The following is a 14429-nucleotide window of genomic DNA, read 5'->3' on the forward strand; positions in this document are numbered from 1 at the left end:
TTCTGGCGTTTATCCACTTCTCTACCTTACCCTCTTTTAACATCCTTGCTCCCAGCCTGTGTCACCACTTGGCTGGGCCACAGTGGACAACAACTATTTTGCTTGTATTCTGGGGCTCACAGAGGCTTCGAGGTAAAATCCATTTATCACTAGAATCATTAAACTTGAGAAGTAGTGCTAGGATGTTGCCAGCGTTAGGTTGTCTACGCCACCAGGGACTGAAGGAAAGATCATTTTTAAAATATTCATGGGCAATACAAAAACGAATGTCTAATATTCATTACTGCATTTTATTTATCTATCACATGATTATACAGCACAGGCCGTGTGTTAGATCGAGCTCTAAGTATTTTTGTAAATTGTAGCTCAGTGGCTCCTTGTACCAATCCTACAGGTTAGGTTTTATTATTTACACCTTTGTCTTACAGATGAAGAAATTGAGGCTCAGAGAGGTGAAGTAAATTGCCCTAGGTCACACAGCTAATGAGAAACAGGGTTGGGATTCAAGCTCCAGAGAGTCTGTTTAGTCCCTACGTTAATTGTTACTCTATGCTGCAGTGTGGTGACTGATGAATACAAGCGAGAGGAGTTTAATAGCTCATTGTAGTTGCTAATTTGATTGCATTGTTTTCTTTATGGTGTCCAACATCTGGGGAGTGTTTAAAGATTGCTCAGGTGCTGAAAATGCTGTCAGGCATTTAAGGGTCTGGCAGTACAGACAGCTTGAAAGCCCTCCAGCTATGAACACCAGGAATTGCTCAATAAATTATAACTAACATCCTTTGTAAATGCATGGCTGAACTGCTAAGAAAGGCAGGGAAATTGCTGTGGGCCAGAAACGAAGAAGGAACTAAAAATCAGGACAGTGAACTACGTAGCTGACTGAGTGTGTGCCGGGAGGTATTTATCACCTTTAATAATATAGGGGGGAGGGTATAGCTCCAGCTTAGCATGCACAAGGTCCTGGGTTCAATCCCCAGGACCTCCTCCAAATATAAATAAGTAAACCCAATTACCTTCCCCTCATAAAAAAAAAAATAATATACGGGATTGTATTTCGTACCAGTATATGGAGAGGGAGAATTGAGACTGAGACCCACTCCTCTTATAGGGTTACCCTTTCTGTACAAGTGACAATTCAGGAAAAGGGAACTCTCAAAAGTCTGTACCCTTTCTGTACAAGTGACAATTCAGGAAAAGGGAACTCTCAAAAGTCTGATTATAAATTTATACAACCACTTTGGAGAGCAATGTAACCATGTCTCATGAATTTGAATATGTCCATCCTTATGACCAAGCAATTCCTGTGCTTGGCTTATACCCTGGAGAAACTCTGGGCCATGGAAAAATCAGACAGAAACAAGAATTTTATTGTAACATTGTTTACATTAGTAAAAACTTGGAACAGGAGAGTGGATAAATGAATTACGCTATCTTTATACAATGGAATACACAGACCAGAGAAAATCAACGTCCCGGAGACACGTAGCATCAGGGGTAATTGTCAGAAGCTTTACTTTTGTGAAAAAGAAAGACAAGTTGTACAGTATTTGCAGCATTAAGCCTAAGTGCCGAAAGGTGAGTAATCAGAAAGAATTTTAAAAATTGTAATTCTAAACCTCAAGAAAGAAAGAAACCAAAAGGACTTCTAAATGTCCCTCTCCAAAATGAAAGCTCCACCCGCACTGCAGATGTAGTTGGCTTCCCTTTGGCCCAGCACCTACCCTGCAGACAGACCCTCAAAACAGGTCCCACAGCATAGCAACAAAGAAGTGGTTTTACTGATTCTTTTCTACTGATAGTAGTATACACACTTTCTCATTTATTTACCAAAATTCAGTGAATATAGCTGCAATTCTTCTTTCTCTCCACCTAAATCTTTGCCTGTTTCTGGCCTGGCCAAGTGTCTCCTGTTTCCTGAATCCACACAGATGCACATAGTCTCAAACTTACGCAAAATCATTTAATTCCCTTTCGCTTTTTACTTGCATTTTTAGCTCATCATGCTGCTTACCAACGAAGGGATCATTTTCAGGATCTGTTTATAACTGTGTATATGTGCTTTATAATAACTTTTTTTTTCCTGGCACAAACAATTAAGAAAGCAAAAACATATATAAAAATAGATAAAAAGCCAAATTTCTTTTGTGTAGCGCAGGGAACTATATTCAATATCTTGTAATAACCTGTAATGAAAAAGAATATGAAAATGCATCTATGTGTATATATGCATGACTGAGACATTATGCTGTGCATCAGCAATTGACACATTGTAACTGACTGTACTTCAATTAAAAAAAAAAAAGCAAAAACAGAACAGAAATCCAAGAAGACCCTGGAACCTATAAAACAATTATTGTTATTTTCTCAAATAACATCTTTATTGAGATATAATTCACATACCAAACCATTCACCCATTTAAAGTGTATAATTGAGTGTTTTTTTAGTGCATTCAACAGAGTGGTGCAACCACCAGCACAATAAATTTTAGAGCATTTTTATCCCCCCTAAGAGAAAACCCATTAGCAGTCACTCAGCATTCCCCCACCCTCTTTCTGCCCCTACCTTCACCTCCCTATCTCCTCACCCCATTACTGGCCTTATGTTCTCCCACTGGCCCTAGGAAACTACTAATCTGCTTTCTGTCTCTCTTTACATTTGCCTGTTCTGGATATTTCATGTCAGTGGGTACCTGCAGCATGTGGTGTTTTGGGATGGTTTCTTTCATTGAGCATCGTGTGTTCAGGGGTCATCCATGCTGTAGCATGCATTAGTACTACATTCCTTTTTACTACCACAGCATATTATACTGTATGGACACAACACATTTTATGTACTCTTCCATCAGGTAATGAATATTGAGTATTTGGATTATCTATTTCCACTTTTTGGCTTTTATCAATATTGCTGCTGTAAATTTGTGTGTAAGTTTCTGTGTTTCATGTCTCTAAGTTTATACCTAGGGGTGGAACTGCTGGCTAATGTGACTTGATATTTAACCCTCTGAGGAACTGCCAGACTGTTTTTCAAATTGGCTGCACCATTTTACGTGCACACCATAGTGTATGAGAGTTCCAACTTTTACCCATCTTTGCCAACACTTGTTATTGTCCGTCTTTTTAATTGTATTACAGCCACCCTCCTCTGTGTAGGTGGTATCTCATTGTCATTTTGGTCTGTATTTTCCTAACGAATAATGATGCTAGGCATGTCTTCATGTGCTTACTGGTCATTTGTGTATCTTTTTTGGAGAAATGTCTATTCAGTTCCTTTGCCCAGTTTTTAATTGGGTTATTTGGTATTTTCATTATTGAATTGTAAGAGTTATTCATATATTCTAGATATGTCTCTTACCAGGTGTATGATTTGAAAATATTTTCTCCCATTCTGTGGATCATCTTATAACTTTCTTGATGGTATCCTTTGCATCAAAAAAGTTTGCCTTTGGTGATATCCAGTTTATCTATTTTTTTCCTTTGTGCCTTTGATGATATATCTAAGAAAGCATTACCTACTCTAATGTCATCAAGACGTACACTTATGTTTTCTTATAAGATTTTATCCATTTTGAGTTCATTTTTGTATATAGTATGGTAGGAGTCCAACTTCATTCTTTTGCATGTGAATATCCAGTTGTCCCAACACCATTTGATGAAAATATTATTCTTTCCATATTGAATTACTTTTGATACTCCTGTCTAAAATCAATTCACCATAAGTGTGAGGCTTTCTTTCTGTACTCTAAATTTGAATTCATTGATATAGATGTCTGTCTTTATGCCAGCACCACACTGTTTTGATTACTGCAAAGCTTTTTAGTGAGTTTTGAAATAAGGAGTGTGAGTCTTCCAACTTTGCTCCTCCTTTTCAAGATTGTCTTGGTTATTCTGGGTCTCTTGCATTTCCATATGGATTTTAGCATGAGCTTGCCAATTTTTGCAAAGAAGCCATTTGGAATTCTGATGGGAATTGTGTTGAATCTGTAGATCAGTTTGGGGAGTATTGCCATCTTAACAATATTAAATCTTCCAATCTATGAATACAGAATATTGTTCATTTTATTTAGATTTTCTTTAGTTTTTTCAACAATGTTTTATAGTTTTTAGAATATGAGTTTTATTATTTCTTTTGTTAAATACAATTCTAAGTGTTTTATCTTTGTGATGTTGTTATAATTGTGTTCATTTCCTTTTTGGGTTGTTCATTGAAAATGTGAGGGATACAATTGATTTTTGCATATTGATCTTCTGTCCTGCAGCCTTGCTAATAAAGTCATGTATTAGTTCTTGTAGTGGACTGGTTAGGATTTTATATATATGAAATTATGTCATCTGCAAATAGCTTTACTTCTTCCTTTCTAATCAGGGCAATTTTTTTTTTTAATTTTCTTTCCTAACTGTGCTGGTTAGACCCTCCAATGTAATGCTGAATAGCAGCGGCAAGATGTCATTGATATAATATAATTTTTTGGTCATTTCTCACTAACTTTTTAAGTAAAGGAGGTGATATTGGAGAATGTTTTAAAGTATGGGCTCTGAAGTTAGACTTTCTATTGTTTACTTTTTAAATTTTCTGTATATTATGATGTTTGACATCTTTTTATTATTTTTTATTGAAGTAAAATTGACTTACAATATTATGTTAGTTTCAGGTGTACAGTATAGTGATTCAGTATTGTTGCAGATTTTACTCAATTACAGGTTGTTACAAGATAATGGGTATAATTCCCTGTGCTTTAGAGTATATCCTTGCTGCTTACCTATTTTATATGTAGTAGTTTGTATCTGTCAATCCCATGCTCTTAATTTGTCCCTCTCCTCTTCCGTCTCCCCCTTGGTAACCACAAATTTGTTCTCTATGTCTGTGAGTTTGTTTCTGTTTTACATATCCATTCATTCGTATTATTTTTTAGATTCCACATGTAAGTGATATCATACAGTATTTGTCTTTGTTAAATTCCAGAATATCCTTATGGTCATTGTTTTATTAAGGCAAGTTTTTTAGGTGATGCTGTTTTATTAAAGATAATGAAATGAAAAAGGAGAAAAAAATGAATTTTTTGGATAATATTTTTGACAAAACAGATCATATGGGTCAGTATATGCTGAGAATAAAGAATAACCATCCTAAAATATATGAAACCTTGGGTTCAGTATCAATGATACTAAAATATGCCTACGTGTACAACCGTTAAGGGCAAGCACTTACAGACAAAGGATCTTAAAATACATATTGGGAAACAGATGTAGCAGAAAACATTTGTTTTCAATTCTGGTCAGTCGGTTTTGACTGGTTGCTGACAATTGTGTACTTACGTTTTCAGGCCCAGGCTGCAAGATGAACAATCCTCCTTTAAAAAAAAAAAAAAGAAAAGAAAGAAAAAAAATATTAGAAGGAAAAGCGGCAAGTTGAAGAGCAGAGGCTCAAGAAAAACACATAAAGGCAAATCCATACTGTCATCATATTGAAATGCTATATTGAAATACTTAGAAGAATCCTGTATTGAACAGTCAGTTAAGCTTATTATGCATGTAAAAGGGGGATTTAGACATAAGTGACTGAGGACCTGGTTATTAGATATGCCTCATGGTTACCTGATGAATTATCAGCATTTTATTAATTCATTCTTTCTTTCCTTCATTTATTCTTCCACCTGTCCACCCATTCATTCATTCGTTTAATTTTTGATTTCCTAATCCTCCATCCTAGGCAAAGTTAGCAAGTTTAGCTGCTGTTCCTCATGACCTTTCATGGTAGATATGTCATAATTCAGTGTGATTCTCTGATGTTTGAGGAAGCTTAGCACAAACCTTATACATCACAAGAGAGACATCTCTGTCTCTCAGGACCAAAACCATCAGCGGGTTGGAGACAGGGTGGGTATTATCCATACCCACCAATGTTTGCTTTGGAAGGAGAGAATTTGCTGGCTACTTTGGGTACTGTCGGATCCAGAGTGTTTCTGCAGAGGGCTGTCATCCTTTTTTTTTTTTTTTTAATTTAAATTCCCTCTAGGCAATGGTGGTCTCACCAGTTCTGCTGAAATGTCCCTTTAACCTTTAGTGCTGGGGTTGTTGTGATGTGCTGCATTATGTCTGAGCATTAGCTGGCATTTACCGAGATGTGTGTTTGAGAAATAGGTCCTGTGTTACTTCCTGCTTGATAGCTAGATTGGAGCAATAGCACATCCTGTCCTAGGCGGAGTGCCTGGCTCCCCAGGGCGCACACCAAGTAGAACTGTTTTCCCAAGTCATCCTTTGTTTGCTTTGGTGCTCTTATTTCTCCTCCTTTTCAATAAATTCAGTATCGTGTTTACAGTATTCTGTAACATTTTTCATTGTTTAAGGTATTTTTCTTCTTACCAAAGACTCTCACTTAATGGGATGAAAAAATCAAGACAGTATCACTTTGGAAATTATAAACAAAAGCATGTCAGGGTTAACAGTTTATTGGTAATTAATATCAAAGGTATCTGCAATTTGATTTCTGTAGATTTCTTTTAAATGACTCATGATATGATGCAAACAAACGTTATAAAAAGTTATTGATATAATGCATTTTAGATGGTGATTGCTTACAAACATGCCACATATTAAAAGTTAAATATTAAAACCTAGTATTTAAATGTAGAATTTAAAGAGACAGAAATGTCACTTGAGAAGGCTGGATGGCAGGATTTCACAAGCTGGCAGTATCATTTGAGTTCTCAATTTAGGAGGTCTGGTGAGTCGATGTTATCGGTGTGGTTAGAATCAGTCCCAATGTGACTTGATTAGCATTATTCAAACTCAGTAGAGACACATGTAAGCCAGTTTGCCAGTGTTTTCATTCAGTGTGGGGCCAGGAAGTTACCCAGGTACCTGACCCCGAGGCTGCCTCCTTCCCTACATAAACATACTAGGGAGGTCAAAGTTGTCATCAAAATACCTCTTGGTCAAAACAAGTTCGAAACAAAGGAAGTGATACTGGGACACTGGTGGTCAGAGCTTTGGGAAGCAGGCTCGTGGTGTTTAAGACTCAAGCGTGGTTCAGATATGGACTCTGGCACTTACTAGCTGGGGACCTTGGGCAAGGTACTTACTCTCTGTGTGTCTCAGTTCCCTCATCTGAAAAAAAGGGGATAGTAGTAGTACCTACTTCATGACATTGTTTTCAGGACTGGACTGGCTAGTGCAGTGTATAAAGGGCTTGTGCCATTACCTGGTACACAGTGAATGCTCTGTATGTGCTCATCATTGGAATTCATCCTGAGAGGCACTTTGGGCAGAAATGAAGAAAACGAACTCTGTGACCATCCTCTCTTAATGACCCGATGACTCATCCGTGCTGGGTCCTGTAGCTTCTCGTCCTGCTAGACAGGGGTGGGATAATCACCAAAAAGTTCCTACTGCCTCTTCTTTTATCAGGCTTCATGTAGAAGCCCTTCTTCCCTTATAAATAATTTCTTTATGTGGAGTACTATAATTGAATACATCATTTTATATTATAATCTATACTCATCTTACAGCTTTTTTTTAAATTTAGAATTTCTTATTTCCTTTAATTAGGGGACTATGGTAGTCTGTCTTACTGCTTTGATTTGCAAGACATTCTTCCTGGTAGGATTTCCTCAGGTAATTGGCCTAATATAGTTTATGAGAATTCTGCAAGTCTAAGTCTCAGGGATAATGATAATGCTGCTAGTGATGATGATGATGACACGATGACAACCCTCTGTTGAATCTTTACAGCGTGCCTGGCCCTGTACCAGGGCTTCCTGCATTATCTCCTATCGTCCTCTCAATAAACTGATGAACTAAGTACTATTTAACTTCGGTTTACACGTGAGGATACGGAGGACAGAGAGATCACGAAGCTTGCTGAACGTCACACAGCAAGTAAATGGCAAAGCCTGCAGTCTGTCCTGGGCTGGAGCTCCAAGGTCAGTGCTCTCAGTGATTATGCTTGACAGACTCCCAGCTAACATGTACCCCACTGTCAGCTGGATTTGAACCACCACCTAACAGTAAACAAGAAAACACATTCTAAATTGTCCTGAGGAGATAGTAAAGAATCAAATTCGGAGGAGACCTAAATGATCCTTCACACGCAGTAACATAGATATGAGACTGCAGGCTAATCATGGATCTGACAGTTTGTTGAAATCAGTCCTCGTAACTGAAAGTATACCATAATATGTGAAGTGATAACAAAACATTCTGGCGCTAGTATCAAAACATACCCAGGCATCTTGTGAACTGTTTCCTGACACATGTATTTTGAAGTTTCCATGGATGGAATATCCCATTATGTAATAGTGGGATGTGGTGTAAATCATAATTATCATTCATTTTCTGACAATGCTGATTTCGAAATCAAATTACATTTGGGAAGTTCCTCATTCAGGACTATCCCATCTCGCCACATCTCTGCTTTATCTCTTCCAGAACACCCTTTATTTCAAGCTCTTATTTAGCCTCTCCACTTAATAGCTCGAAAATTAAAATCCTGCATGATACACTGAGTTCTTTGGGGAAATAGTTGCCTCTGTTTATTTTAAAGTGGGAAAGGAAGAGAGATACAGGAAGGGGACAAGGATGCTTCAGGCTGGTAGCCTAAATTCAAGGAACTTATAGAACTTGTCTGCTCACTTATTTCAATATTTAATTAATTTCAAGGGATTACTGCTTATACTTCCTAACTAGGTCTACTGGCCTTCACCATTGTTCTCTTGTCTCTCATCAAAAATCATTTGTTTCAGGAGCTATGCAAAGTGGAGTTAGACAAGGCTTTATAACAGTCTGTAAATTGGGTTCTGTGCATTTGGAAATTATGCTGATAGGCACTTTTGTAACACAATGAGGTCAAAACAATCTCACTGAAAATGGCTTTTTCATGTTGTACTCAAGCCAAAAGAAAGGATAGTAATGGTACCGTGTTATGTGAGCAGAAGAAAGTTGGTAAATTCAATCCAAGACGATGCTTACTTTTCAGCCAATTTTAAAGCCACTGAATGAAACAAACTCTCAAAATGTATATAGCAATAAAAATTAATCAAATAAGATCTTTTATGAAAAACATACTGTATGAAAATATACTGTTACATGTTGTAAAGAACAAGAGAAATATTAGGATTCAGTTCATAATTTTAGAGAGTTTGCAGTTTAAAAGAGAGACTAAGAAATGCATGCAATTAATTAAATGGAACAAAACAGAACATAAATGCCATGTATCAGAGGCAAAGTTTAGCCTTAAAAAACAGAGCTGGGTTGAACTGATCTACTAAAATTTAATTCATTCATATAACTACTATTTATCGAGTGCCTACTATGTGCCAGGTGGTGAAACATAGCCCTTCCTACCAATGGACGCTGATATCTGGGAACTAAATTTCTGACTAATTTTCAGGATACAGGGTAGAAAATGAAAAGAGCTTCAGCTTTGGAGTCTGAAAATCCTGAAGCAATACCTGGCCCTATCAATTATTCTTTGGGTGATTCGGACAAATAATGTATACTCTTTTAGCTTTGTTGCAGAAATCAGAGGGCCATCTTTGATTCCCTCTTCTAACTTCATCCTCTGTAAAGACAATCAACAAATTAGTCTTTAAATGTTCCTTGAATATGTCCCATCTTCTCTATCCCTACATCCCAGTCAAAGGCTGGCCCTCATGAATTGTTCATGGATTCTGTAACCAAAATTAGTTTTGCTATCGCCATATCATTCTTTTTCAATCTATCATGCATGTTGTAACCAAAGCAATCTTTCAAAAACTTTCACCTGACTATAACACTCCTTTGTTCAAAACTCTTTAGTTAATTCTCATCACCCAGAAGATTCAAGTCTGTATTTCTCAGCAAGTAAGACCTTTAATGAGCTGAACTCTGCTTACTTTTTTAACCTCACAGGCCAGACTTCCTCCATATACACCTTGTTTCTCTAAACCAGCCTGTTTTGTGCCACTGGGCCTTTGCACGTGCTTTTTTTTTTTTTTATGCCAAAGCCTGAAACATTATCCCCATCCTCACTCCACCAATCCTACCTAGAAACTTTTTAAATTTTACTCTTCTTTTAACACTTTGTTTAAACACCATCTCCTTTATGGAGTGTGTCTTGATAATCCCAGCACAGGTCATTTTTCAATCATCAGTATGCACATAGCATGTTTTATTAATCTATATTAGCATCGTGCATTATAATGTCATTATTTGTGTATATGCCAGTTACCTCAAAAAGACTGAATACCTAAGAACAAAGACAAGGCCTTTCATCTTTGAATCCTCCCTCCTAATGTAATGTCTGCCTTTGAGAGACTGTGCAATAAATATTTATTTTAGTAATGAAGTCAGGTTCTGGGATAAGTAGAAAGAACCAAGAAATGCTTTGTGGAGGAGATGGTATTTAAGGTAGGCCTTGGAAAACCTCTGAAATCTTTCCTGAATTTTAAAAATGTAATTTTGGGATGCTCAGTGTTTATTTTAATATACATATATATGTAAATGTATGTATCTTCATGATTCTCCCTTTACTACTTAAGTGTTTTGCCAGCAAAGCTTTGTCTTTTCCATTCAAGGCCCTAGATGCAGTACTCTGAGCATGGTGAAGACTTAATAGGTTAATAATCTGATTTAAAGAAGCATCTTCCTCATGCCTCTTGCAGGAAGGTACCATTCTGATTCTCCAGTGCTGTGTGGTGTCCAAAATGCCTACCTTTTTAGCTGAGTCACAGATGGCTGTACACAATACCTAATAACCAATAAAAATGCTGATACTCACTCTCTATATTTAACTTCTCCTAAACATATTAAAATATATGTAAGTAAGTATACCTTTGATCCACAATGGAAAATGCGTGACAACCCTGGGTACCTCACTGCTATTCAGTTTAACTTTCCCTGGGCAGATTAAGTAAAAGTAGTAACTTGGGTATCTTTCCAGACCTTTCAGGTTAACAGTGATGCTTATGCTCTTAGGTATTCGTGCAGATTTCCTATCTGAATTATTAAATATAATTTCTGGGATATTCCGTTCTTAACTGTCGCATGTTTCTACTTAAGTAGTTCATTTAAAATATAGATGAAGAAACACTGACCAATAAAGATATGAATTGCCGAAATCCAGAACACAGTGGAGAAAGAAAAGGAAATCTATGCTGTGGCAGTATGCTTTAGGACGACTATTCCCTTCATTCTAAACCTTATGTTTATTAATATAAATCTTTTCAATTTGGTAGCACATCATGGTTGGGAACCAGGGAAATCGTCGTGGGAGGACTCAATGATTTTTTTTTTTTCCTTCTTTTTTTTCCACAAGAAAAAGAGCTTGTGAACGGGATGTAAAGAAACCCCTGCTGTCTGGAGATCTTCAGCTCGGAAATCCCTGCATAATAAAGTTATTGGCTAAATTTGAGGAGCTCAGGAAGCATCTAGAGGAAACATCGTTATGTGCTCTAGTGTAGTATTTGAGATGGAGCTATAGATACATAGCCATAATTATACGTGGGTTGTGTGATCCACATGATTATATGGGGATTAGGAAGGCAAACTTGGAAGGGAGCGCTGGCTCGCCTTTCTCTCTTCTTCCTGTCCAAAGCTGAAGGTTTGCTCCCAACCTCTGGATGTCTGCCCTTGGGGAGTTTTCAGCTGGATTTTCAGCCGGTCGACTCGCTCCCCGTCAAGCCAGATTTCCTAAAGAAAGGCAACTTCATTTTCACAGCAAACCCTCAGACTCACGCACCTTCTCAAATTCTGCGCATCTCGGATCCTGAGCTAGTGCGGGCAGCGCAGGAGGTGCGACGGGAGGGTCGGAAGGGGCGGTGGGGACGACCCCCTTTGGAACTGCATTTGTAACTGCCAAGGAGTAGCCAACAAGCACCAGATTTATGTGCACTTTGAAAGAAGCACCTTCACCATTGGCTTTTGGAGCGGCGCTGTCGCTAGGGAGCGGCGGGCAGGGCTAGCGCAGCCTGGGGAGTAGCCCGGGCTGTTTGTTCCTGTGACCTGGGAGAGGGGGCACACCCGTCGGGCGCGCGGACACGCACGCACGCGCACGCTCGCGGCGAGTTCGAGCCCCGCGGCCCCCGCCCGCCCGAGGGCGCCCCCCGGCGCCTCTCTAGGCAAAGCAGCATCTCCCGGCTCGCCTCCCGCCCCCTGATTCCTGCTGCTGCCGCCCAGAGAAGGGACCTGGAACCTGTGTCTCCAGTTTCCCCGGCGCGGGCGCCGCGGAGAGCCGCGGGGGTGGGCGCGAGGAGGAGAAGGCGATGAATGAGTGCTCCCCTCACCTCGGAGTTGTGTGAGTTGGCGGCGCCGTGCCCGGGCTTCCGGCTCTCGGCGCCCCACGCGCTCGTGGCTCCCGCGGCTGCAGCCCACGCCGGCGTCCGGAGCCGAGCGCGCCGCGCCGCGCCGGGGGAGCCGAGGCTCCCGAGCTCCTGTCCCGGCCCCGGTCCAGGGGAAAGGAGGGGGGTACCCCGGCGGAGGCGCACGGCCACGCGGTCTCCCGCACTCTCCGCGGCCCGCCCGGCTCTCCATGGCGTCTCGTCAGCAATCCCGGATCCAGGCTTACCTGGAGAAGAACAAGATCGGCCCCCTGTTTGAGGTAAGGCGCTGGGGGTGAGGGCGGTCCCGTTGGTCTTCTGAGGAAGGGGTGCAGAACACCCTAGAGGGAAGGAGGGAGAGAGAACAAATGCGCGGGAGGGGCGCCCCCGTGGTCCCAGGTCTCGGGCATTCGTTCTGTCCGGGAGAGGTGTCCTGGAACGGGGCCGCGCGGACACCTCTTCGGTTACCTGGGCGCGGATAGGTGAGCTCCGGAGGGACAAGTCTTATCCTGGCAGGGCAAGTTTTGTAGCCACATGTACAGGGCTGGACAGGCTGAGACGGACAGATGCACACAATCATTCTTACACAAGCACACTTTCTTCCTGGAATTCACTCTGTCTTGCGCGTTGCCTCCCCCCTCCCCCAAACGTGGGCAGCGGTAGAACCCGAAAAAGGTGGAGGATGTGCTCAGCAATGGTATGGAATAAGGTTAACTGGGAGAAAACTGAACTGGTAGGGAGTAGGCTTCGGTAGGTGCGGGCAAGTCGAATGAAATTGTCAAACTGAAGCGCTGACATTGTTCTCTGGATGAAAGGAGAGTCCTTTGCATTGCAGACCCTACCTGTGCTGGGGGAGAAGGGGGCGGAGAAAGATTCGGGAAAAGCACACGCGTATTTATGGGAAGGAGACGTTAGCTCTGAGCTGTTTTTTTCTCGCCACCAAGAATTGGATGCCAAAAATACTACTCTATACTGAGAAAGGAAAAGCGGGAGAACAGGAGGAAATGAGAACGGGAGACTGAAACCCAGCACAGGCAAAGCGTCCCGCCGGTTGCTAGGGCGCTGGGCAGCTGCAGAGGCCCGCGGGGAGGGGCGCCCACGGTCCCTTCTTCTCCGGGTCCAACCGTCCAGCTGGGCACCAACCCACCGCGGGAGGACGTGGGAGGGTCGAGGTGACTCCCCCCCCCCCCCCAGAAAAAAACCAGCAACCCTTTGTGGTCATTCTTGGGGGTTTGCATTTCCGCGGTGTCTTAAGACTGAATGGCGGAGGGAAGGAGAGAGCAGAGGATGGAGCACCTTCTCCAGGACTGAGGAGAAGAGAACGATAACTGCGAGGGGGAGGGGGGGGGAATAATGTTAATTAATGTCCCAGCACAAAAGGGGAGCGGACAGGGTGTGATCATAAACGCATTCAAACAACCAAGATTTGCAAGATCTCTTAAGTTTTTCTAACCAACTTTTAAGTTCTTCTAATCAACTTTTAAGTTCAAGGTGCACTGTCTTGAGAGATACGACCATTATGTCAATTGAAGCTCATTGTTGTAAAGTCGTTAAGTCCTAGAAGGTATGCCTTGATTCTTATTTCTGCCAAAAGTGTTAGCAAAGGAAGTCCAGATACAAAAGCAGGGTAGAATTGTTGGAGCTACTGGAATTCCTTTCTTTGCCTCTAGTCTAAAGATTAGAGAGATATATATCAGAAACATTATAACCCCCTGTGGCACAGTGTATTAACTACATCAAAGGAAGCAGAAAATAAATACATTTTGAGTGTCTCTTCTCTGGAATATAAAGTATGGTTTACCAGGGAGAATAAATGAACTGTTTTTAGTAGATGCTGTTTTTAAACTTATTTTAAAATTCCCAAAATTCTCTCCAAGTGATAATAGAGTTTGGAATATATGTAAACTTTCCACATAATTAGGAAATAAATCTAATTGATTTTTATTAAATGCTCGTTTTTTAAAATGCATACCAGCTAGTTCCACTGATGAATCTTAAGTGATGGCAAAATTATCTCAAACTCGTTAGACCTCCTCACTGAAAAACAAGCAATGATAAAATTATATGCTTTGTATTTTATTGATTTTTCAGGTAACATATTACATACATCCCCATTAGCTTGGATTGCAGTGGTGA

The 14429-nt window shown here is 40.5% G+C and overlaps 1 protein-coding gene and 1 long non-coding RNA gene across 3 annotated transcripts in view; one reads left to right on the forward strand and one right to left on the reverse strand.

Moving 5' to 3' along the window:
- Nucleotides 1-1352: 1352 nt before the first annotated feature.
- On the reverse strand, nt 1353-12786 carry LOC123613041 (uncharacterized). Of its 2 annotated transcripts, none has more exons than XR_006720374.2 (4): nt 12542-12786; nt 7202-7349; nt 5317-5351; nt 1353-2186 (listed from the first exon to the last, which is right to left on the reverse strand). It is a non-coding gene; the product is annotated as an uncharacterized LOC123613041 (long non-coding RNA). The 2 variants fall into 2 exon arrangements; XR_012503163.1 differs by lacking the exon at nt 12542-12786 and adding an exon at nt 11717-11839.
- Nucleotides 11988-14429, forward strand: part of C29H8orf34 (chromosome 29 C8orf34 homolog) — a 238264-nt gene continuing 235822 nt past the window's right edge. The window contains 2 exon segments of the mRNA XM_010970618.3: nt 11988-12444; nt 12446-12574. Coding sequence (XP_010968920.2) covers nt 12244-12444; nt 12446-12574 — 330 coding nt within the window. The 5' untranslated portion in view covers nt 11988-12243.

The sequence above is a fragment of the Camelus bactrianus genome, chromosome 29 (genome assembly GCF_048773025.1).
Source record: "Camelus bactrianus isolate YW-2024 breed Bactrian camel chromosome 29, ASM4877302v1, whole genome shotgun sequence".
NCBI lineage: Eukaryota > Metazoa > Chordata > Mammalia > Artiodactyla > Camelidae > Camelus > Camelus bactrianus.